We start from the raw sequence: 26,145 nt of genomic DNA on the forward strand, positions 1-26,145 counted from the left end.
TGCTTTGATGGGCACAGATGGTGATCATAAAAAGAGATTTGCCATAGTTATGGTGCATGTTCATTCAAAGTGGTTGATGGTAAGGTTTCTTTCTGAGATTCCCACAAAGGCTACCATAAACGTGTTACACAAGGTCTATCGGGAGGAGGGTTTCCGTTTTGTTGTTATCATCGACAGTAGTACCCACTTGACATCCAAGGATATGAAGACATTTTTGTATGTTTGTGGCGTTAGACCTTCACGCATGGCTTTGTAAAATCCCAGGCCATTGGTTAAGGGTGCCTTTCACTTGGCGATGGCCAGTAAGTTGAATGTGGAGAAAGTGGTTTCTGATTTGGTTTGGGTGTATCGTACTGCAGAGAATTCAGTCACAACATGTGTTCCTTTTTGTGCAATGAGAGGAAGAAAACATTTCTCCAAGCTCATTCTTTCCCACATAAGGGATTTGATTGAGGCAAAGAGTTTGTCGCCAAATAATGAGAAACTGGGGAAATGTTCTTGTGAAGTCAATGTCAGAGGGAGGATTTTTCCAGGTGATTGGGTCAAGGTACGTTCGGGGGCGTGTAATGAAGGGTCTGAGCAAAGTCCATGGAACCTTTGAAGTGAATGAAGTTCATAGGTCGCGTTAGTTGAGGTCAATGGTGAGCAGTGCAACTTGCAGAGATTAAAAAAATAAAAATATGACGGACCCAGAGGCGTAGATGGGAGGAGGGGTGCAGTGGCTTTATGTTGATGAAAAATGATGAGGTTGTGAGTGGTACGGAGCCAGATAGTGACCTCAATGCGTCTGGGACCGGTGGTGACAATTTGGGAGAAGGTAGAAAACAGAGAAACCAGTTAGAAACTTCAAACGATGGTGGCACCAGTAGAGTGGAAAGACCACCTAGAATTCAGAGACCTCCAAGCTACTTGCAGGTATTTGTAAAATGAGTTTGTCATCCTTTATCCTTCTTACCTGGAAGTGTGTGTAATATGAGTTTTATTAGCCTTTGTCATTGTGTTCTTTGTAGATTTTATTTTCATACATTGTTTCGTTGTTTTGGTTTCCCATTGTTATTATTTCTAGCTTGTATTGATAAGGGAAGGGGATATGTTGTAATCTTTTATGTATGAATTTAAGAAAGGAATCTAATATGTCTTCACATTCTATGAATATTGTTTTGTATGTGGAAGGTTCCATCCACTGGCAGTTAACTGCTGACTGGTTGAGGGAACATCACATTGAGAGTTGCCTTACAAATAAATGTTGTTTAACTGCTGGAGAGCTTCACACGCCCTAAATGCAGCATCATGCGCGTTCACCAAGAGGACAAGCTACAACTGTGACGTTGCTAGAACACAATGCTTTGTCTTAAACGTGTAAAGCATCAACATAGATAACTTTCATAGTATTTGCTGCCACTACTGTCGGAACAGTAATGGCAGCAAGTCCCACTGAGGTGGGACAGCTGATAATGAAAAATAAATGCAATTGAAGGCAACCGGTTCCCCAACCTCCCACGTATCAAATGCCCTTTGGTGTTTTCACATAAGCATGTGAGTGTACAAAAGAAGGAATGTTGTTAGAAAATTGTGACCTGTATATCTAGTTCTCCTGTATAGATTCACATGCATCCTGCACCTCAGCTTCGCAGAGTTCAATGCTGGCAACACACACGTGCTGAGAATCTGATTTGAGTGGTGGAAAAGGGTTGTGCCACTGGGCCAGCAAAACAGAGAGGAGTGCAAAGCTCTACCCAATTCAGAAAACAACTCTTTGATAAACAGTGTAAATAATATAACAGTATGCACAGGCAAACTCTATTGATGAACCCCAACCTATATCAGGGGAATCTTGATTTAAAATTGTAAATCTATAAAATATGCCAAAGGTGGAGCACTAGATTGCAGTTAAGTAAGCTAATTGTATTTATCTAGCTCTTACTATCTTTCCCTCCTTCAGTGCCTGCCCTTTACATGTGTACTTTCAAAAATATTTGTGCAGAGGACAGTTTATGGTCCAGCTGTAAGTGGCATTGATTTAATTCTGGGTGATGACAGCACACAGCCTGGGAGCACAAGTCAGCAAGTAATGTCTTCGTGTCTCTCAGGTAAGTGTTATCCTGTTATGTGCTGCTCTTTTGGGGGCATTGGCCCGGCCTGTTAGTGCACAGAATGATTATCCATCTGCAGACTCTGGGGTGCAGGTCTCAGTTTGACAAGCTAAACGAGAAACCCTCTTTTCTTTCGCTCTACTAAGCAGCCTCGGGCATAGCTCGTACTGTTCAGTAACCGAGCTACAGCAAAGAAATGGATGACTTAAGAGGTGGAGAAATCACTTTTTTCAGGTTTGTCTGCTGTTGTCAGTTCGTGTTTCGGTGTGTGCCCTACAGTGACTTCTCTGAGTTGCCACTGGTGATTTAATTCCCTCGAATATTCATCCAAGAGAAGTTTTGGACAATTACAGATTTCCGACTGTGCTTTCCAAGCAGAATGCTCTCTCACAGGCAGACCACAACAGAGAGGCAACTTAATATGTGCAAGAGTTCAAGTAACTTAAGCCCTGTCACTGCCGCCTCTTAAGAAAGTGAGTACTCTTACTTTAACTCTCTGTGACCTCATCCGGCCGGGTCATGAGCACAGCCCCTTTTCACTTCATAATATCGACTTAATTTCACTTTTCAATTTGCCGATTTAATAAGACAATGGCAATCATTTTGCAGCAGAAGAAATTATTTTTATTTTAATTTTTTTTAATTATTGATTTTCCTGCAAAAATAACACCTTCGCACATTATGCATTGCTGGTCACATGTTTGAAAAACACCACGTTTTCAGTTCCATGACAGTTTCCCGACCACACATCCTGTACACTCCGTTATATGCATCAACCCTGGATACATTAAACCAACCTACTCAAACAGATCAGGGTTTGTCAATAAGTAGGATGTGAGGGGTGCCCATATATCTTTGGGTTTCGAGGCTTCCTCTGCAAATAGTTCCAGTTGGTATTTGCAATACAGCATGTCAGCGAGCCTTTGTGTTAATTTAGGTGTAACTTTTTTCCCCCAATGCATAAATACCCCTCGTTGTGCCAACAGCAATGCCACCGCAACAAATTTACAGTGATTTGACCGCAAGTGCTTAACTAAATCAAGTAGGCACATCGGGAGGGGCAGGCCTCCAGCTCCATTAGCATGTTCGTTACAGTCTTCCACCTGAGTCCAATATTGTGGCATAGAAACACGACCAGGCGAGATGAATAAAGTCTGCTTCTTGCGCTCCACAACGCGTGCAGGAAGAGTTATCCCTCAAGCCATATTTGTGTAATACATCTGTTGCAAGTATTTAAAATGTGTTACTTAGGTTACAGTACGGAGTGAGCATGCCTGTCAAAGTGCAGCAGAAACCTCTCAACTAAATCAACTGGTACCTCCGGGACCACAATCCATTTTACAAGTGCCGAGTTTGTGTCCATCTGCCTATCACTCTAGGCTGTATTGTATAATCTTGTTACGACTCTTACGTGTGGTGCTAGTGAGTAGAGTTTGGAGCGCCCTTAATGTTGGAGGCTCCATAGGAAATGTGGGGTAGAGCCCTTTTATGGCAGATCATATGTAAGGGCTAGGAGTGGGGATTGTCCCGGCATCTACTGTGATGAGACTTGCCATTCTGAACATATAGACTCAAAGACGAGGCATTCAACACTGACTTTTTTTTTTTAAATGCCTAATGTACCTGAACAGACCAATCAAAGCTTGCTCCTTTTTTAAGCAAGGACCGCAAAGGTTGTGCAAGAAGAGTATACCCAGAAACAAAGGTAGTGTTGTACTCACTTAACCCCAAATATTACTTTCAAGAATCTTTATCTGAGGGTGGAAGTGGTTTTCATATCACCTCCATATTCCAAAGCTTTGGTTTGATGCCATCCCCTGAAATTGTGTGACCCAGGTAGTCAATTTGTTGCACCATCAAGATGCAGTTCTCAGGTTTCATTGTCATTCCCCTTTCCTCTAAAATTTGCAACACTTTTTAAAGTATTGTGTAAGGGCAGGCACAGCCCTTTTCAGGTGCAGGTGTCAGCTCCTCCCACCACTCTAGCCAGGAAAACACATCAGGAAACCCCAGATTCCTTTTTGTGACTGTCTAGAGTGAATTCACAAACGGCCCAACTGTCAGTCTGACCCAGACGTGTATTCAGCAGCCAGGCAGAGGCACAGAATGGTTAAGCAAGAAAATACCCTATTTCTAAAAGTAGTATTTTCAAACTTACAGTATAAAAACCCACTTTACCAAAAGATGTATTTTTAAATTGTGGGTTCAGAGACCCCTAACTCCATATCTCTTTCTGCGCCCAATGGTAATCTGCACTTAAAAGATATTTCAAGGCAATCCTTATGTTACCCTCTTGGAGAGATAGGCCTTGCAATAGTGAAAAACAAATTTAGCAATATTTCACTACCAGGACATGTAAAACGCACCAGTACATGTCATACCTTTTAAATACACTGAACCCTGCTCATAGAGCTGCCTTGGACCTACCTTTGGGGTGACTTACGTGTAGTAAAAGGGAAGGTTTGGGTCTGGCAAGTGGGTGCACTTACCAGGTCGAAATGGCAGTTTAAAACTGCACACACAGACACAGCAATGGCATGTCTGAGACAGGTATACAGAGCAACTCATGTGGGTGGCACAGTCAGTGCTGCAGGACCACTAGTAGCATTTGATTTACAAGCCCTGGGTACCTTTAGTGCACCTTACTAGGGAACTCTAGTAAATCAAATATGCCAATCATGGGAACACCAATTACATTTAGACAGAGAGCACTTGCACTTTAGCATTGGTGAGCAGTGGTAAAGTGCCCAGAGTCCTAAAGCCATCAAAAATGAAATTCAGCACAGGATCAAAAACCGGTCAGAAGCAAAAAGTACAGGGGAAACCACACCAAGAGTTGACAGGTCTAACATAAATCTTTCTACACTCTCCTGTACACCTTCAGTATTATGACAAACATTAACATTGTAAATCTTTACTTTATCTGAGCCATTAGCAGAACCCCTAAAAGCTGCTTGAAAGTGCCCTTTCTTTTGGCACTGTTTGCATTTCTTTCCAACAGCGGAACAGGATGGATAATTTCCGATGTGTGTTCGGAAGCCCACACCTATGACATGCATTTTGCCCTTTTTGTACCTCTGTTGTCCTTACTGATATCACAAATGGGGGGTGTCATCTGATATGTAGTTCACCGATGACAAGTTTCCCTGATTACTACCCTGATTGCCTCCCTGATTAGACATGAACTGCTTAGTAATAATAGACCTTTTAATACTTTTCGCAGTATCGGTGGTTTCAATCAGCGTAGGGTTTCTGCAGTCAGTAACCTCTCCTGAATTTCTCTGAAAGACCATTGGTCCCTTATATATATATCAATATTGTTTTCAAATTCGCATGTCAAGGCCAGGGCCCTCCACTACAGTTTTCTCATTCGACTGTTTACATTTGAAAAAATGTTGTCTTTCAAGAAGCATACTCGACTCTTTGGAATACTCTCTATGCATTCTTTTCTTCGCTTCCAAATACACATCCCAAGGTGCATTTTTCTCAATAGGCATGGGAGCTCTAGATAAATTGTCAAATACTCTTTGCCCTATAACACCCAAGTGATTAAATAAAAGAGCCATTTTTCTTCCAGGTGCATAATCACTGGCATCAGTTGCAGCTATGTAGTTCTCAGATATATGTAACCACTCCTTCCATTTATTTTCATTTAATTTCAGGTTTGCCAGCTCTATGTAGAAAAGGAGGCGGTAGCATTGCTTCTTGACTTGCAGCCATGATAATTAACAATACACAAATAACCAAATCTCACCTTAGAGGCTGTCCAGAACATTGTGGAATTCTGCACGTCACAAACTCTTCAAAAAGGGAGAGTACCCAAACCTAAATGGCCCCAGCGTCTGATGTCAGATGCACATCTCCGATGTGGCCTGTGAAAAGCCTTCTAGGGCGAGCCTTGTCAACCACGCACAAAGCTTTCAGAGACAAGCCTCTGCGACGAGTCTGCTGCTCACGGGGAGTGATTCTTGTGCATGGATGACCAGCGTTGTGGGATGAGCAAACGTCTCACGCACGCTGACAATCACTGTGGTGACGCAAGCCAGTAACGGGCATTGTCCTTACGACGGTAAGGCCCTCTGAAACAAAACACACTTTTTTTTGTTCCTTTCTTACCGCCACTCAGTAGTCATGTTGCGCTGCCGTTCCTATAGTCTGTCAAAACCACAGTGCTCCAAACATGTTCTCGAAGTATTGTTGTCGCTGGGTCCAAATAATGGAACCAGCTGCCACTGTCTCTCACCCCACTCCTGGGACCAGTATGTACAGTAGAAGGTTGCACAAGGGTGATTCCACGAGGCGATATGTAGTTCCAACAAGCAGGTCTCTTTATTCCAACCGATACAGACCCACAACAGCAGAAACACCCAGGTCGGCCCTAGAACTGCAGGCTACTGGCTTTACATGTACCAGACGCTCCTGTGTTTTTCATAGCACATAATGACCTAAGCCCTAACAACACTCTGCTTACTAAACATGTATGAATAATAGAGTCATGCTACAATACAATAAATACCATTGGTACTACATTACATAGGTGACTACAATAGTTATTAGGTAGACAATGGAATGGTAAAAATAATATATTTACCATGATTATTATTATTATTATATAATTTCTAAAGCGCATAAATGCCTTTTCAGGCATCCTGGTGCTAAAAACGTATGGTACAATACCCCTTCCTACACCATTACAGCAGCCACGTCTTAAGCAGCTTCCTAAAAAAGTCCTAGATCCTCCATCTTCTGAAAAGAGATGGGCAAACTATTTCATAGACTCAAGGCCTGTGTTGAAGTTGTCCTGCCCCCCATTCAGGAGAGTCTGACTTTATATTATGTTAGAAGTCTTGCTTCTCATGATCAAAACTATTGCCCTATACCTAATAAGAGTGTTCTGCAAGTAGAAAGGACCCTTCCGATGTAGAGCTATATGCACAATACACACAGAAGTGAAAAGTATCCTCTTGGATACCGGTAGCCAATGTAGGTTCTTTAGTGCCAAAAAGGCCAATTAATTCCACGTGAGTGATAATGCCATACAAGCTGCAGCATTCTGAATGCGTGCCAGTCTTTGATCAAGGAGTCCAATGATCCCAACAGGAAAGAGTTGCTATATTCTTACTGGCTAAGAATTGCAGCTTGTACAATCAAAGGTCTGTGTTCAACAGGGAGCAAATGTAGTAGTTTTCAAGGGGTACTCCAAGTAATGAAAAACAAGTTAATGCCAGCCTGTTCACATGTGCTGTCAATGATAAACCCATGACAAAGAATGCTCCAAGATTCCTGGCCTCCGAATCGGCATCTGTAGAAAATTGGAATAGGGGTCCAAAATCTGTCTGCAGTGCTTGTGGGATTTTATTTGTCACACAACACAGTACCTCTGTTTTAGCCTCATTTAATTTCGGAGAATTCAGAGTCAAGCATACCGTAGTTTTACTCATAAATTGCTGGAAGTGGTCATACAGTGCAGTGCCAGCATCTTGGAGGTGACTGATGCTATCAGCTGGGTATCATCCGCATGGTTCATGAGGTCTGTCCTCTGCTATTCCCTCCAAGGGTATCCAATATATATTAACTAGAGTGGAGCTCAATGCAGACCCTCTGGCACCCCTGTTTCACACACCTGAATTCTGACTGATATGGTAGATGAAAAGCCTGGGCTCTTTTATCCATATGATGCACACCAGCCCAATGCTTTGTCCCTTATGTCAATTTCCTCTAGCCTTGACATTTGTATCTCTTGGGAGAGGTATCGATTGTGGTCAACAGATCGAATAATAGGGCAACAAAATTCCCCTTGTCGACTCTGATCCTCAGGTCATCCAAAACTGAGACCAACGCAACCTCCGTACCATGCAATAGATCAATACTCTGTGGATAGTCAACTAGATTGCAGTTTAGAGGCTCTTCTAAAATTTGTACTGGATAAGGAAGCAGTGAAATAGGCCTATAATTACTCAGGAAGTTAGCGGTTAGCTCTTTGCTTTTTCAAACGTGGCCTGACCAGTGCTTTATTTGTAAATAAAGAGGTGCCGGTTCTCAAAGCCCTTCTCTTAAACACAAGACTGCGGTAATTAAATCTGCCAGCACTGAATACTGAAGCCATCTCGTGCCTCTTCAATCCATTTACGACTACCCCTGCCCCTTTCAGCTCATCCTGCAACTTTCTACTTTCTCCCTTTATGACGCTTTTTAGTTTTTTTCTTCTTCCGTTTTTCCCATATATGTCTTTTGCTCGCAGCAAATGCTTGAGGCATAAGAATGAGCCCCGGCCCTCACAAATAAATGCCGGTGCTAAGCACCGGAAACAACAAGCACAAATTAAGCACTGGGCCTGACGCATGCTTTCAGTTACTGAGAACCAACCCAGAGAGCATAGAGGCATTGAATGAAGCATTTCTGATCGTAGCACATCCATGATGTGCCGCACCTTGGAAGGCCTCACATTCCTGGGAGAGCCTGATGTAATAATGCTAATTAAGAAAGTCTTGGCTCAGAAATCAGACCAAACTCATCCAGGGTCCTAATTCCCACTATTTCTTCCTTATTAGCAAAATAGTCCTCAACAACCCCATTTAGATAAAAAATATCCATAATTTTGTGGGGACACTTCCTCCACCTCATTTACACGAAGTTTATAAATGAGACATTTTTAGTAATTTATAGTAATTTTATCTTTAAAAATGCTGCTAAATCATTGCAGAGTGCTTGAGAATGTTGTATTTGGACAGTAACACTCGCTCGAATATTTAAGGTGTGCCTGATATCAAATGTTTAGATGGCTTAGTTGTATCTCATTAGAGTCGCAACTAGCTTTAGGATGCACAGTAAGCTTTTTATAACCCCCATTGCTTTATTAAGTTAAACTTTAACATATTGGACATAATTTAATCTTCAGCTCTTCTCCACGCCTTTACCTTGTATTGTTGCTTCCCTTAGTTCCTGGTTATAACAAGTAGAGCATATCCGATTTGTTTTTGTTTTTTTAACACACTGACTTCATTGTTATTACTTTATCCTCAGCCCTTGCGATCCAGTGGTCATAAGTCTCGACTATGGAATCTATTGACATATCTCCCGTAAGCAGCAGAAAAGACTTCATAACTGCCTATTGCCTTCTCTACGTCCAGTTGCCCCAGTGGGTCACCGCTACGTTATGCTTTGTCAGCCCGCCTGCCTACATGTTAAAATGGATCAAGAAGTGATCAGACCAAACCCTGAGGCATTATTGACTCTTCAGTAATTAGGTCCTTTGGCCAAATCTCCCGCATACTATGTGTAGGGCCTTTTACATATTGTATTAGTCCAATATCAGTCTTTACTACCCAAAAATGAAATCCTCTAAAACCAAGAGAGTAGAATGGTCGAAGGAATAAGGTATCAAATACTCAAGAAATGCATCTGTAAATTGCATGTTTGTGCCTGGTGGCCTATTACAAAGGAGCCCCATTAGGGAGCAGGATCCAGAGAGTTACAGTGAGAATCCCACAATCTCTAATTCAGTGAAGCCCTGGACCCTCTCCTTAAAAAGGATTATGAGTCCTCGTCCCCAGCACCCCTTCTGTAGGAGATGAATAGCTTTATACCCGACTGAACATGCATTCCCAAGATCAAAATTTGAGTCAGGGTGGCCTATGATTCCGTAATAAATAACAGCTCCAGATTTTAACAGTATGCATAGGTAAGGACCAACCATTCCTAATGGCACATTGCAAATTCATCACTGACCCCGCAAAACCATTCTTATTATTTATGGCCAGACCCTTTCTAGATCATGGTTCTAGCCATTACACTTTGCATATCTCATGTTCAAAATCTAATCTCCAGCTTACTCCCCTGGTGAGAAGCTACAGCCCGCCTCTCTCTTGGAGACCAACATTTCCCTGAATACCTAAGATGAGGTGATCTCTCTCTTTCCCCCCATTATTTGGCTCCCATAACTGGCAGCACGACAGTCGGTATGCTCAGACAAGTACCGACCATAAGATGATGTAGTTGTATGCAGTGTTCTGCATGCATTATAGTTGTTGGTCTACGTCATTGACCTCAATATATTTACAAACTGCATTGGCATTCATGTCTAATCTTTTTAAGGCTATACAAGTGAGATTCTTTTCAGGCTAGGGAAATGAAAATCTCTTTTAGGTAGGGTAAGAAAGCTATATCATTTTAAGGCTATTTTAGGCTATAACAATGACATTCTTCAGACTTCAGATGTCTCCTTTAGGATCTGTCAAAGGGCCTCTCTCAGGGCTATGCCAATAGGGTACTTTCAAAGCTCTGATTTAGGGCTTGGAAACTCAAAAGGGAATCATTTTTAATGTTGCTTTGAGCTCTCTTGGGTAATAGGACCTTCCCGATCTGGACTTAAAAGCTGTTAGTCGCACAGTCAGGGGCGTAGCTTCAGGGGGTTGTTTTGGTGTTGTACACCCCCTAATAAATGTATTGTGTCATAAACAGTTGGGTGCAGGTGCTTTCAGTTGGGTATGGTAAGGTGTCTGTCAAATTTCACCAGGGTTTTTCACACACACAGAAAAAAACGCAAACACATACTCTCCCTCACTCTGTTTAAAAAGGCTTACAAAATGTTGGTTATCTCCCAAAATAATGGGCTTTCTCTTACTTAGTACCCCTGCCAATCCGAATTCCGCTCCCTTTCTGCTGCCCCGTAAGCCCCTGCGTACAGCGCTATATCTGGTTAACAAAGATTACAATGGTTCATGAATCAAGTATCAGCAAAGACACTGACATTATTGGGTGTGGTAAATCCTTATTCTATCTTTGCTTTTTCCACAGGAACTAGTTGTGGCCCTCAGCCATTTGGTGGTTCAGTACGAAAGCAATTTCTGCACAGTAGCACTGCAGTTTATGGAAGAGGAGAAGAGCTGCCCCCTTCCCTCTCCAGCAACTACAGGTAAATGTCCCTACCTGTCTATCCCAGCAAGTGCGAGTAAGTATTATAATTTGTTCACTGTAGCAGCCATTGGTAACCACTCACATCAGTCCTGCCTGCCATCATCAGCAGGTTGCTATGTCTTCACCCACCAGTAGTTTCCCCCCATTTGCCCTCTGCATGAACCACAGGTAAGTGAGTTAATCTTTTGCATCTGAATCTCACTCAATCAAGTGAAGGCCCTTTCCAGTTCTCTGTTGCAAATACTAGTATCTTCTGTTACTTTGAGCTGTCCATCTGTCACAAGTATTTGTGGATACATCTTGCCCATGCAGTTTAAGTTCATATTTTCTTTTTGATGTCATTTTAGTGTGGTCTCATATCATATCTCTCCCCCAAACCCAAGGGGCTTTATTACTGATGTAGCATTTGCAATAGAGATTTACTCTCTGCCAGAGTCATTAGGTCGAAGTCTTTGCTAAAGACATCTTGGGGACATTAGGAACATTTCCCTGGAAATGCTTCCACCGGTTGCTTACCATTGGCTCTGTGGTTTGTAACTCACTTGTTTTATTTGTTGTAGACTGTCTAGTGTGAGTTCGTCCCTCCCAAGGATAAAGCCTTTTCACACTACCTCTCCTTGTATTCTTGCACGAGTGCTCCTTTCTATGAAGAGGCCTGTAAATCTTGTTTTTATCTTGTTACATTTGCTGTGCATTCAAAGACAGAAGTCAAACGTCAGACTGTCTTCCAAGGGAGCTGATGTTTACTTTTCTTTCTCGGACTTCAAAGTGAGAGGATGTATATGAGAATCTTGTTGGATACTGGGGGTAGGAAATGTTTTTTTCTATAGCCCACAACAACATTTAAATGAACTGTGCAAGTATTTCAGATTATCAGAATTAGAAAAGCCCAAATGAAGCACATTTGTTAATTCTGAAGTGTGTTGGAAACAAATACTTTTATATGATCAAAGTAAATTAGTGCACTAGGTGATGCCATGTCCACATTTTATTGTTTGCATTGTATAGTTGTATTAGTAAAACTGTATGCCAGTGCAAATGTAATGATCTTTTCAATTGAAAATGTGTTGTCGGTAATGGCATTGTGCTACCACACTTCACTCTACCCCACTGTGCTCTACTCTGCATCACTTTACGCCACTGCACTGTACACCACTTCACTCTATGCCTCTCTACTCTGTACCACTCTGCTTTATGCAGTGCATTCTGGTCCACTCTACAGTACACCACTGCACCATTCGCCACTACACCACTCTAGTCCAGGCCACTCCACTCTGCACAACTCCACTCTATACTTCTCTGCAGCACTACACTCTCCGTCATTGCATTCTATGCCAATACACTCTACGCCAATGCAGTTAACTTTGTACCACTCCACTCTATGCTCCTGCAGTCTACACCAATCCACTGTATGCCACTCTAATCTACATCACTGCACTCTGCCACTGTACCCTACACTATTTTGCTCTACATCATTACTCTCTATGCCACTTCACTCCACCTTGCTCCACTCCATGCCACTTCACTATACTCTGAAACACTCTACTCTGTGCCACTGCACTCTGCACCTCTGCACTTTATCCTGCATCACTCCACTCTGCATCACTCCACTCTACGCTACTTAACTCTACTTTGAAACAATCTATTATACGCCAGTGCACTCTTCTCCACTGCCCTCTACACCACCCCACTGTACTCTACTCCACTGCTTTCTATGCTGCTCCACTGAATGCCACTGCACTCTGCGCCAATGCATTCTATGCCACTCTACAAAAATGTACTCTGCATCCTCCGACACTGAACTCTGCCACCCTATTCTGCACTACTACACTCTTTGTCAATGCACTCTACTCTGCATCACTTCACTCTACGCCATTGCACTTGGCATCACTGCACTCTATGCCACTCCGCACCACTCTACACCACTGCACTCTGGCACTTACTCTACTCATCTACCCTCTTTGCCAATCTACCCTGCACCTCTGCACTGCTCTGTGCACTACTCGTCTGACACTGAATTGCATGCTGCTGAAATGTATGCTGCTGCACTCTACGCCGCTATGTACTGCAACACTCTACGCCAGTACACTACACCAGCCCATTCTACTCTACACCACTCTAAGCCACTGCACTCCACTTGTACCATTCTACGCCAATGGACTCTATGCCAGTGCAACCTTCTCTGCATTACTGTACTCAAATCCTTTGCACGCTATGCCACTCTACTCAGCACCACTCTACAGTCTCACTGCACTCTATGCACTCAACACTACTGCACTGTGTGACACTCTACTCTGCAAAACTGCACTCTTTACCGCTCTACTCAGCACAACTGCATTCTATGCCAATGCACTGTACTCTACGCCACCATATATCACATCAGTCTACAGCACTATACTGCACCACCCTACGCCATTGCACTCTGCACCACTCTGCCACTGCACTCTACGCCACTCTACTGTGCATCACTGCACTGTATGCCACTGAACTCTGCTATTCAGCACTCTAATCTACACCGCTGAATTTTATGATGCTGTACTCTCTGCTAGTAAACTCTGCATCACTAGGCCAATGCAATTTATTCTACATCACTCCACTGTACATGACTCTACTTTATGCCATTCCAGTACACGACACTCTATGCCACTCCAATCTATGACACTCTATTGCACTCATCGCCATTCTTCTCTGACTCAGCTTTGCTGGTGCTTTTGTTTTGTTATGGCCTCATATCACATCTCTTCCTGAAACGCCAGGGGCTGTACTACCGATGTGGAATTTGCAGCACATGCATTGGGTGCCTAATGCTGAACCTGTTTTTAAGTAAATAGTGGTCTCTTCATTTTGTTCAGAGAGTGGGAGTTTGACCCCTGTGCGGGATGGGCCTTCCACCCCACGCCTTCGTTCCGTAAGCTCCTATGGCAACATTCGAGCAGTCACCATGCCCCGAAATCTGAACAAGTCTCTCCAGAACCTCAGCTTGAACGAAGAAGGTAAGAATATCTCTTACTTTGGTTTTGCTTCTCCCCTCAACCACCATCTATGTTGTTTTATTATCTCTCCCTGCCTTTATTGCTGCCTTCATCTCTCAGAATCACTTCAACCCACTTATTGGCCATGCCTGTACCTTGTCTTCTCTTTCATAAACGGGGGGCTGAGGATCTTTTTCAAATACTTATTTTTGAAGTTTGGCAATAAGTGAAATGACAACTAATAAAGGCAATATTAATTTTGTAAACTGTACCAGAAATAGATTAAGAAGTGTTATTGCCTAGACGAGTTGTATGGCTGAAACTCTCGAGTAAGTGTCCCCAAAATGGACGCTGGTAGAACTTTAGTCGCTCTGACTCATTTAACATGGATTTGTTATTGTCTACATCTCCATCTGCGATCAGGAAGTGTTTGTCGCCGCCTAGTGGAGGAAATCTGCACCTAAATATGCTTCTGTGCTTCTTTCAATTGAGGATAATACTTAATGTCGGAAATGTACACCTAGTGTGATGTGAGCAACAGTTCTATCAGCCAGTGGAAGTTGGACAGTATTCCTGCAGTGGATCTGTCAATCAGCGGGTTTAGCGTAGCATTCATGGGGTATCTTTTCTGGCTTCAGTTAAGCTGCCTTTGTTCTGATGAACAGTGCATCCTGGTGGGTATCTGCCCTCTTCCTGCTCTTTCGGTTCATCATCGTTTTCGCCCTCGGCCTGTTAGCGCGGGTGGCAAGACTTCTCAGCATGTTTTGCTTCATTCAGCAGTGAGTCCAGCATTCTACTTGCACCACATTTTATGCTGGTTATTTTAACTTCTTGTAGGGACTAAATATGATTGAAGTAGCAGGGTTGGCCTATACTCTGGTGTCATCATAAGGCATTCAAAGTCACCGCTTGTTGTATTGTCAGCTTCAAGTCCTCGGTATGCCGTACTGATTCTTTTCCTCTTTTTTTGCTAGCAGGATGCTCGTTGGCCTTTTCCCCTGGGAACCTGAGTACCAGCAGCAGTGCCAGCAGTACCCTTGGAAGCCCAGACACAGATGAGTACATCCTGTCTTTTGAGACAATTGACAAGATGCGAAGAGTGAGCTCCTACTCCTCACTGAACTCCCTGATAGGTGAGGGCAGACACTTTCCTCCGTGAAGTCGGTTATATCAATGCACACATGCTTGTTCTTGTGAACTCACCTATACGATTGCACACATGCTACGTCTGACCCTTACTCGTGAGCACAAAAGGTGTAATCTCCCAGCTGACGGATGGAAATGTGCATGTTATTTTCTACCGAAACCCACTGATAAGTGCACATGCAGCCCTCTGTGCACTTACTAGCTATGAGATGAGGCACACACATCCACTCCGAGCAGCTATGCAAACACACTGTTCTATGAAATTTGTGAAATTCATAACGTCTCCGAAGTAACACTCTGAAAGTGTGCCCCCTATTCTCATTTTACAATATCATGACAGCTCGCCAATACATTCACTAATCTGTCTCTGATCCTGGAATACAAGTTTTCAATCACACTTTGACCGAGCCCATTGTGCCCCTTCACCTTTGAGCTCCGGGTTATGAGTCTTTACATGCTGTCATCTTTCTTAGCGCAGTGGTGCACGCACGCGCGCGCACACACACTCTCTGAACTTATACTCGCAGTAATAGGTCTCTGCACAGTATATGCTTTCTTACACCCTGGAGAGAGCATACACTGAATGCTCTTATTGAACTAACTTATTGTTCGTCTTCTAATACATTTTTATTTTTGGATCTTTTCTGGTATTTTCAAGTGGACGTTGATATGTGCAGACCTAGAACGCATTTGAAGTTAAGCCTTGCTTGACTGTGAACTATTTTGGCGAAAAACAATGTTCCCTGAGGATATATTTGCGAATGGTTTCATCATTTATTAAAAGAGGCGAGGATTCCTCAAATTCAAATGTTCCCTAACATTAAGTGGGTTTTCCTATTAAAAAATATATATAAATTCACTGAACAATTTTTTTTTACAGGGATATGATAGTTCGGCAATAGAATTTAACACAAACATAGAAATGTACTTTAAAAAAAATATATGTTTACAGGGATGTTATAGTCAGGCTCACATTTTAAATGTACAAAACAACATAAATTAACTTGTTATAGTTAGTTATATCAAGTAACTATATCTCGTACACTAAGGTAACTATAACTCATGCTCTCGCCAGAGTCAGAAAATAGATTGTTTCAAATGTACAGCAAATTAACAAAGAATCAGCAGCATCCTTAGTAGAAACTCAAAATTTGAGGGTTTATAAAGCCAATTTTACTAGAGAAAAGGATGGAAACTGCACTGTCAACATGATGTAAGAAAAAGGATCTATTCATAGACAACTCACATTTCAGTGTTTTAAAATGTTACATAAACCTACCTACCTGAGCACAGTCCCCCTTCTTGAATATTAATTCGGCCTTTCTGGCATAATGTAATCCAGAGGTGTCAGAACAAACTAGTTAAACAAACAATAGAAAACATTAATTAATTATTACAATACAGTGTGCTTGCAGGAAAGAGCCTTGGAAAATAACAAAGGCTTCCTCCGTGTTTCTTCAAGAACAGCAGTTCATTACTTCATTTCAATTGGAATAGCTTCATGTTTGTGTGTACATATATTTCAAATGTGAAATAGCTTCCATAAATGAATACTTGACCCTCCTTTAATCGGATCTGAATATGTAAGCTTATGTTGACTCATTTCTATCCTTTGGAGGCCATTGATGTATATTGGCTGAAGTGAGGCTGTCACAGTTACTAATGTTTAAAGATGCCTCAAAAAATCATTAACCCTTGTATAACACTGGACATCTTAGCTAAGAATATGAGTTTTTTACCTTTTTTAACTCTTTTTTCTCCACATTCAGCTCTTTGTACGGCATTGTTGCACTGGTTTTGTTCTGCCACCACATATTGTGTTTCTTTAAACAAATATCAGATTAAATACCTTTTTCGCCATTTTTTGGGCTTATTTTTTGTTATTAATTGAATTTGAGGTGACCCGGCCTCCCTAAAGGTGTATAAAAAAAATTCACAAATGTATCCTTGGCAAAAAGTGCTTTTAGTGCAGCTCACCCAGGTTCCATCTCGAAATGCAGGCGAGCCCTATGTACCTTTACATTACATGGGAACTAATAAGGAGCACAACTCATTTTTCATTTTAGGTGTTTCCTTCAATAGTGTTTACACCCAGATCTGGAGGGTACTTCTTCACTTGGCCGCAGACCCCTTTCCTGATGCATCCGACCTGGCAATGAGAGTGCTCAACAGTATAGCATATAAGGTAGGTCACTTCCTAGTGGTCCAACAGCATTGTAATGGGAAACGCACTTTTATCCATGGGTTAATGGAACAAATTCAGCAACAGGTCCACCTCTTCTGATCCCTAATCTCAAACATTGTGGGTAACGATTTGATGAAAGTTCTTCTGTTAGCAGTAGAAACAACTTTAGTGGTAGTTTGTTTATTCATCTTTTTTGGTCAGCATTGTGTTGTTGGGTGGAATATGGCTTGTACTGTGTAGGGGGCATCTCCTCTGTATGAATATTCTTTACCATTGCCCCTCACTCACTAAACCAATTTAAGACATTCAGACCACCCATGCAAATGCAATGTCTCTGGGGGCGCCCACTTTACCACTATTAATCCCATATGTGCTGGTGGTTTTTTAGCACTTGTAGAAGCAACTTCACAGTCAAACGTCACTAAAAGATTAGCAACTCATGATCCAAGCTACTGTTCTGCTCTCCTCTCCTTAGCGCAAGTTTAGCCATCCCTGCCATGACAATAGGAGTTCAGGAGAAGTCTTTGCTGTCACATATAATTTCTACTATGTCAGTGTGTATTGATGACTCTGAAATATCTATCGAGTTTTTTGTGTGTAAATATTTATGTACTACCTTTAAAAAAAACAAAAAAAACACAGCATGCTGCCTTTAGTCGTGCTCTAAGCACTTAGAGGAGTATATCCACGTGCTGGGGATGAATTTATTAATATAAAATCATGATTTTCAGTGCACTTCTAGCCACCTTTGTCTAGTGAGGTGTCTCATTTTGACATGCTGCATTGTGCAGCACGGCGTTTTGGGAGAGTTGTAGGATAAGAAAGGCGCTGCACTCTAGGTGTAGATGTTGATACGGATTCTTGTTGGTTGCATTTGTGCTGAGTGTAGAAAATACTGTTATTGAGCAGCATATCCAAGTGTACACATTCCTCATAAAGGTTCACCTTAAGAAAGGGTGACACGATTGGCCTACAGGACCTGTGGGCAAACACTTTAATTTCTGGTTGATCAGACGCAAAAGAAGAATATCTTTCAAACCATGAGCCCCCTGGTTTCAGACACCAGGTCACTCTTTCAGCCTGAGGCAATGTGTGTGTTGCATTTAGATTAACTTGTAACCATTGTGACTATGAATACACTGAAGGAGGTTCAGCAAGAGGGACAATCCTTGCAAAACTCTGCAGCTTATAGTTTGCTTCTACCTACTTGCAAAGAATGATGTGAATCGTTTAAGGGGTATCTGTCCTACTCCTGCAACGGCTGTTAGATGATTTAGAAGCACTTGATAATGAGTGGTGTCAAATGCTGCAAAGGTCCATTCATTTCAGAGTGCCTTATTGGCGTTTGTTGTGGGTATCAAATAGCTATTCTCCAAAATTCAGTACTGAAGGTACTGTCAAATAGATTACAATCTACACTTAGGCCTTGATGTAGAGTATAGTGGATAAGGCACTCTGTCACAAATGCAACAAAGTGCCTTGCACGCTAAGCCCTCGGTCCACCCGCCTCATATAGAGATGGGCGGACATTACTTCGGTCCGCCCAGTGAGGTCATTGAGCCCCAGTTGACACCATTGACTAAATCCTTCCTCATACAGCCCAACAGATAGGCAGCAGTCAGAGAAAGGACATTATACTGTGTGCTCTATTTAGGTTGGATGGTGTAATGCCTTTTTCCTGTCCGTCACTGCCAGGAGAAAAGTGGCAGTGAGGAACGGGAAAGAAAAAAAAACTAGCACCCCCACTGCAGCTTTGGGGAGAAATTTCCAGGGTGTGTTTGTCATTAGTTTTTTGTTTTTCGGGAAAAAAAACTCCCAGTTTGGAAGTTTGATTATGGAAACCACTAAAAAAGTTAAAGTCTGGTGGACAGAATTAACATAGTCAAACATTTAGTACAATGGAACTGCTGCAACAGTGTGTTTCAGAGAGAATGTGGTGCAGCATCTTACTATTGCAGATGTATTTGGATGGTGATGCCCTTCTAAATGAGAAGATGCTCTTCAAGATGTCCTTGTTCTGGGCATGGGTGAAAATCAAGCAGTGCTGAATAGTGCAGTGACTACTTAATGTGGGTATCTTTGAATGATGTGGCTGCAGGTGATATACTTCTCCTGATTAAATTTGTATCAGTTTAAAAAAAACTTCCTTTGGTTGTTTCAGAGAATGTCTGCGTGTGTGTGCACTCTTTATAAAGGGACTAAACTACCACTTTTCTCTTAATGCATAAAAAATTAATAGTGAAAGTTGATGATCTGGATTCAAAATGAATCGTTTACCCTAGAAGTTTGGCGCTTCCATGCACTGCAGGTTGCCAGAGGCTGTGAACTTGCCAATGGACTTCCCAAAACTCTTCACTTTTTCATCATCTTCATGAAGTTCAACGGTGAACCAGCCGTTGTCCTAGTTATTGCAGCCTTTAACAGTTGGGAGACCTTGAGAAAGGTGGTGTAGGGCTGTCCTGGCTTTCCCTTTAGGTTGGCTGTGATTTCAGTGGCAAAGGAGATGAGAAAAGGGAGGAGAACAGTGGGTACTTTTCGGCCAAAAGAGCACAGACCAAAATAGCTAGTTTTCCCTTTAGGGTGTCAGTTCTAATTTTTGTTTGGGGTTACGGCTGGTTTCTCCCTTTACTGAGGAAGCTCACTATGATAAGGTCAGTCTGGGAAGAGGTTTGGTAGGCAGTGAGCTGGAGTTTGGGACAAGGGATAACAGAAAGCATTGACCACGGAGATTCGATGGGTAACTGATACATTATTGGTAGTCCCGGTTATCAAGGTACGTTATGATGCATTCTGTAAATGTGTAGAATGGATATTCATCCCAGATTAAAGCGCTTTGATAGTCAGCCCAGATTAAAGCACTTTTCCAAAGTGTGGCACAGTGGTGGTGCTTAATTATGTTTTGATTGATTGAGATTCCTCTTCAAATGCTCTCTTTCCATGTAAATCTTGCTTTTTTCTTAATTAAGGTATTATTGTCTGTTCTGTCACTGCCAGGTTTCTTCCTAAACAAGTCCCTGCTTTGATTTTGCCATTTTAAATGTCTTCTTGAAGACACATTAATTCTGATCTTTCCATTTGAGTGTCTTGCTGAAGATATTTTAATTCTGAGATCATCTTTTTGACAGCCTTGCTGTGGTTATTATACTACTGTTGTCTTGGCCTAGGATTCTTCCTGTAGATTAACGGTTCTTAACCTTTTGGCTACTCTAGACCCCCCCACTAAATTACTACTGGAAGACAGTGACCCCCAACTAAGTTATTTCCATCACTTGAACACCAGAAGAGCATACAAATAAACAAAACATAAGCAAAAATTGAAATTTTAATGGAATGGTTGCAGCCTTTCAAATTGCCATTTTATTTATAAAAGATAAACTGATATGCTAAACTCTAGCCTTGTCTTATTTTGCTCTTAATTCATGCAGTTTTGTTGGTGCAAACCAGTGATTTATTTGAGCACACCCACTGTCCTGACTGGATTGCGTTTGCTGTTTCTGCACTGTTCATATGAATCAAGATAAGAGTATCATCTTAATTTATAGCCTTTATATTCAAATTCTTAAACATTTACCGAGCGTTTTAAGTGTGGTGTTCTGTACATAATGTACTTACTCTACCAAAGCTGGGCCGTCCAGGCCTTCTATTCCACCTGGCATTTCCACGGGGGGCAGTAGAGCCCAGGGCCGCCCCTGGTGCCTCTGTCACTTTCCTCCTCTCCCCGAGGTTACCTGCAGCAGGCAGGCGGAGGCTTCAAGCCAAAGAGAGGGAGGGGGAAGTAGAGAGAAAGCGATTGAAGAAGCAGCAAGAGAGGAGAGAAGATGGGAGAGAACGGATGGATGGAGAGAGAGATGATGTGTAAGGAGATGAAAGGAACCTATATGGCAGGGGTCTTCAAACTGGGGGGTGGGCCCCCCTATGGGGGCCTCAAGTGATCCCAGAGGGGGCACCAGGCTCTTGCCAAAATAAGCATGACACAGATAAGTGTTTTGTTTTAAGCAGAAACAAGTTAATGCATTTTTAAAAAGGCAACAGTACTTAACTGCAATGTTTAAATACATCTAGACATATTTAAGCATTGCCAACTTTATTAAAAAATTGGGAAAAATTCTGAGGGGGGCCCCAATGATTTTTATTTTTCAACTAGGGGGGTGCAGAATTACAAAGTTTGGAGACCACTGCTGTATGGTATGAGCATTATTTTTCCATGGTTACGTTTGGTTCACCAGTCCTGCTCTGTACCAAAGGGTCTATTTTCACTATTACGGAGAAAAAAACATATAGCGCTCGAATGTGGATTGAGACAGGTAAATGAAGGGTCTTCATAAGACTTCGTAGCACTCGACTTGCCTATACTTAGAATGAGATGGTTGGTTGCCTGCTGTGGAAATGGTTATGTTGCCCTCGTCTAAATACTGCATTAATATCCTTAATCAAGTGGAGCAATGGATGCACTAACGACACTCCCCCAGCTTTTGCTGAGCAGTGTAATTAACTTTCTATGCTAAAGGCGGACTGACCTGGAAGCAAGACTTGGACCTATGAAATTAATTCCTCATCCTAATGAAATATTCTGTGCTCGAACTTTTAACTTTTTTTAAATGTTTTTTTAAATCTGTATTGAACTTTTTGAAATAATCCCACATTTTTTTAGATTGTGAAATTGATTATACCATAGTAGATTTTATGGTGTTACTACTTATGGCATTACCTTTTAATTTATTATGTATTTGTGGTATTTTTTCATGTGGATCTTATTATTTCCAAGTCATGAATGAACAGACTTTCATTATGAAATACTGGTGGGCTTGGGAGGAGTAGGCCATATGTCAGACGTAGCAGTCCTGTGGTACGTGCTGTTCCTGTCAGGATAATAGCACACCTCCCCCACTCATAAGCCCGCCATACCATTTGACATATTCCGAAATAATGCTAAACATCAGCCTTTAAGGATGCTTTCATCTTCGTTAGGGAGAGGCTGAAGCATGCAGGTATCCCTATTTATCGCCCTTTCTGTAATATGAGATTAGTGGAACTACAAGGCCCATTTTGTTACGATGCTTAACATGAGCCTTCTCATCGTGTCTGATTGCAAGGGCCGAACCGGCCTGTAGGGCACTCTGGAAGGGCCCGAAGAGCTGCGAGTGTACGGGTTGTATTTTTTTGGTCTGTTTCTTTGACATTGCCACTCACTTCGCCTGCAACAAAAACAAATGCATGCATTCTCCTATACTCTGCTAAACACTTGTACAGCTTTTACAAATTTAAGGCTACACTAATTTGCAAATGTAGGCCACTTTTTTAGCGGTCTGATTTGCTAACGGGGTGCACTTTTAATTTGGTGCCTGGGCCTGTTTTCTGTCCCAGTCCCCAACCTGCTGATTGTCCTGTATGTTGACTCTTAAGGGTTCTTAAGTGTACTGTCTTTTTTTAAGCCACACCTGGTATCAGTATGAACTCATGGTTACTGGTCATGCTGGCGAACCCCTCCCCCGTTGACCATCATGTCACCCTCCTGCATCATCCATGCCTTCCCCTCTTTGTCCTTGATATTCACAGCCATCACACTTCTGTCTCTCCTTGTCCTCCCTGCTCATTCCGACCTCTCCCTCTCCTTTGCCTCACCTTCCCTGCCTGCTACAGCCCTTGCATCTTCCCTCCACCTCCCCCCTTGACCTTTGAACCCCTTTATCCGCCCAACACATATACTTATAGCCAGGGTTGCTCTGTTACTGCTGCACCTTCACACAAGATCAGCAAATCCCTTTGTCGCAGGTTATGTGGAAGTGTGTCGCCATGCTGCCTCTGCCTGTGTGCGCGCGTTACTGTTCACAACGAGGCGTCTCTTTTAAATTGTTTTGGGTGAAGCATACAAAACGTGAGATCATCTACAGGACCTCGACAGGCCTGGGGACTGTTCTATCCTCTGGCGCTCCTCGGCCATCATGTCTTTGGGTGGCTCCCTTCATCTCTGCCACCCTAGACGAAAGGGCCTTATCCTGCTTTTGCCTCAGAATCAAAATCGTATTCTTATTTTTTTAAAGTGTTCCTTGTCGTTATGAGCGCTTTTGTTATAGGTTTAGAGTTCGCATACATGAGGAATATCTCGTTATTGGAAAATACCAAAATTTGCAGCTGGCCAAGCTAGAGAGCAAGTTAAAAACCCAGTTATGGTAAGCCCTCACAGGCGGCCCTCGCGCTCTGCTCCACGGCTGCCACCTGCCATCGAGCGGAAACGTCTGGATAACGTAATCATGGGCTGGGAATTACTTTGTGCGTGGCGGGTTCCACGGTGCGCGGCCCGCCTGCCTGGAAGTGTTTATCTGATTAAGCCAGGGCTATCGACTTGAGCTCTTAAGATCTGGCATTAAGACATTCAGAACCTCTCAGACGCACTTAAAAAAGTCCGGAGAGGGGCTTTAGGGAGCTGCTCACTATACGGCGCGTCACCACTGATCATTGCGTGCCTGGCTCAGGTAGTTCTTCTACAATAAGCTAAAATTGTTTTTTTTCAGTTTCACCTCCTACCGTCCCATGTTGTTATATTCCCCATTTTAGGCAACTGTGAATGCCCGTCCGCAGAGAATTCTGGAAGCCTCCTCCCTGACGCAGTCTGCACCTGCCAGCCCCACAAACAAGGGGGTCCACATTCACCAAGTGGGGTACGTACCGAGCATGGTCTCCTGCAGAGCCTCCAAAAACAGTGATGTAACTGAATTGTGTTTGTTTTTTTCTTAGTCCATATAGCTAACTTGTGAGCAGTCAATGTATCAGCATTGGAGCAGTCGCTATTAGAGGCGGGCAAGCCAGCAAATTAGCAGGGAGAGTCGAGTCATGGGTCTGGCTCGGCCTTTAGAACCCATGCATGGGTCGAGCCCTACAAATGTTTGCTATGTAAACCATACAACAAACATACAAGACAGTTGCCCGGTAAACCTAGAACGTAGGCCTGGTTACTGAAGAGGAACATTATAGTCTGTTAAATCAAACAACACGGAATTTTGTACAGTTTGTATTCTGAACTTGCATATGTGAAAGTGCTTCCCTGTGTAATAAAGAAGAAAAAATAATTTTGGTGAAATAAAACATTTGTCTCAGATCACGCAATTTAAAAGGGGAAGAAGCGATTTATCAAGGTTTTCTAGTGTCACTTGGTACAAATCATCCAACAAAAGGGTAGCTATTTGTCATTCCTTATGTTAAGGTTTCGTTTTTACGTTTTTGTGCATTTTTCTGCCGTTTTTATATAGCGCAAACTCGACAGGAGGTATTGGAGGCTTTGGGTGATCACACAAGGTCACATTCCAGGGCACAAGTCAAAGGTAAACGCCATTAGATGACATGGACACAGTCTACCCTGTCAAGCAGTTGGGCCCTGCAGAAATATGCTAAACTTGCCCCTGTATAATTTTCAAACACCAGGACACATTCAGCAGTGCCTGCACTAGTCTGCTTTCATTCAGAGCAGCAACATGCAGGCAGGGAGGGGGCATATAGCATTCCAGCGGGGCCCACAACATAGGCCACAGTTAAGGAGCAATCAGTCCTCCTTTTATTGGAATGTCTTGGCTGGGGGCCATTGGGAGCCTCACACCTAAATGTAATGGAGGGGAAACAAAGGCTCAAAGTTTATCACTTCATAGGTACTTAAGTGAGGAATGCTTTTGACTTTGCTCAGTCCCTGCATTTAAGGGGTACGCATGCACTGTAATAATGCCAGATGTGTTGGTCTGTCTCACTATATTTCCACAGTTAACAATTTAAATACCACTATTTTTTTTTAATCTCCTTTGTTGTGCAGTAGCACTACTCATCTCAGTGCAGGGTGTCAGTGTATTTTACATCACACGTACACATTATACATTGACAATAAAACATGTAAATCAATATACAGGATGTGTTACTTAAGACAGTGATGGTTCACAAGATGTAGCAGCCACATGCCATACTCTGCTATATTAGAAGGATTGCAGTTTTTGAACTGCAAGTAACAAAAGGATCTCTGTTAAATGCTGATGAAATGATCTGGCTAGAATTACAGGCTACTCAGCCATTGCCAAAATTAAACCTTGTTCCCTCAGTTCCAAAGTCCGCAATTATGTCATTAACACCACATCCTGGGTAGAGTGAGGCAGCAAGGGAGAAACCATATGAAAGCTTGGCTAGTTATGGGCTTGCGGTTCCATCAGTACCTCAAGCTGAGCCAGCCTTCAGCCTCTAGCCTGGCTTAAGGCTTCAGTGCCTCACCCACCTCTAGTCCCTATATCTAACTCTGCACATTGTTAAACTGTCTATTTACCTCAGGATTACTCCGGATGGCTTATGGACACTCAGTATGTATGAAATGTGCACAAATCCCTCTGCTCTAAATGTTGTGTTTATATCACCTCTGTCCCTCTCACGGCACTGGTCATCTTTCCTTTCTCCACCTGCAGCGGGTCTCCTCCAATGCCTAGCACCAGCAGTTCAAGTCTGACCAACGACATCAACAAGCAGCCACCCATCCGAGAACTCGCATCAATCCGACCGGCCAACGTGAGCAGTAGCATTGGGGTCCAGTACACCCCCCACTCGCATCAGTTTCCCAGAACCAGAAAGATGTTTGATAAGGGCCCTGAACTGGTAAGTAGGAGGGTTTTGTTACCTCAGAGAGGGAAATGTGGGTGAACTTCTGCTGTCTGTTTGCCATTTTACCTCATAGGTCCACAAAGGTTCAGGTAGGGGACTAGGCTAATGTACAGTGTAGTATGTCAAATGCTAACATCCACATCTGGCCTGTTTGCGAAGACTGGTCATTTCTAAACTAGTTGAGCTAAAGTATTGGGTTATTAAGTAT

At 42.6% G+C, this 26,145-nt stretch overlaps 1 protein-coding gene across 3 annotated transcripts in view; it reads left to right on the forward strand.

Moving 5' to 3' along the window:
* The window catches only part of RPTOR (regulatory associated protein of MTOR complex 1), a 1,432,785-nt gene that overhangs the window by 1,075,868 nt on the left and 330,772 nt on the right, over positions 1-26,145 (forward strand). For 2 of the 3 annotated variants that reach the window (XM_069199733.1, XM_069199735.1), the window contains exons 18-23: positions 10,890-11,007; positions 13,862-14,002; positions 14,956-15,114; positions 17,194-17,312; positions 23,868-23,971; positions 25,745-25,931. In XM_069199733.1, coding sequence (XP_069055834.1) covers positions 10,890-11,007; positions 13,862-14,002; positions 14,956-15,114; positions 17,194-17,312; positions 23,868-23,971; positions 25,745-25,931 — 828 coding nt within the window. The remainder of the gene's footprint in view (positions 1-10,889; positions 11,008-13,861; positions 14,003-14,955; positions 15,115-17,193; positions 17,313-23,867; positions 23,972-25,744; positions 25,932-26,145) is intronic. The other variant, XM_069199734.1, reaches the window with a different exon arrangement.

Source organism: Pleurodeles waltl, chromosome 7 (genome assembly GCF_031143425.1).
Source record: "Pleurodeles waltl isolate 20211129_DDA chromosome 7, aPleWal1.hap1.20221129, whole genome shotgun sequence".
Classification (NCBI taxonomy): Eukaryota; Metazoa; Chordata; class Amphibia; order Caudata; family Salamandridae; genus Pleurodeles; species Pleurodeles waltl.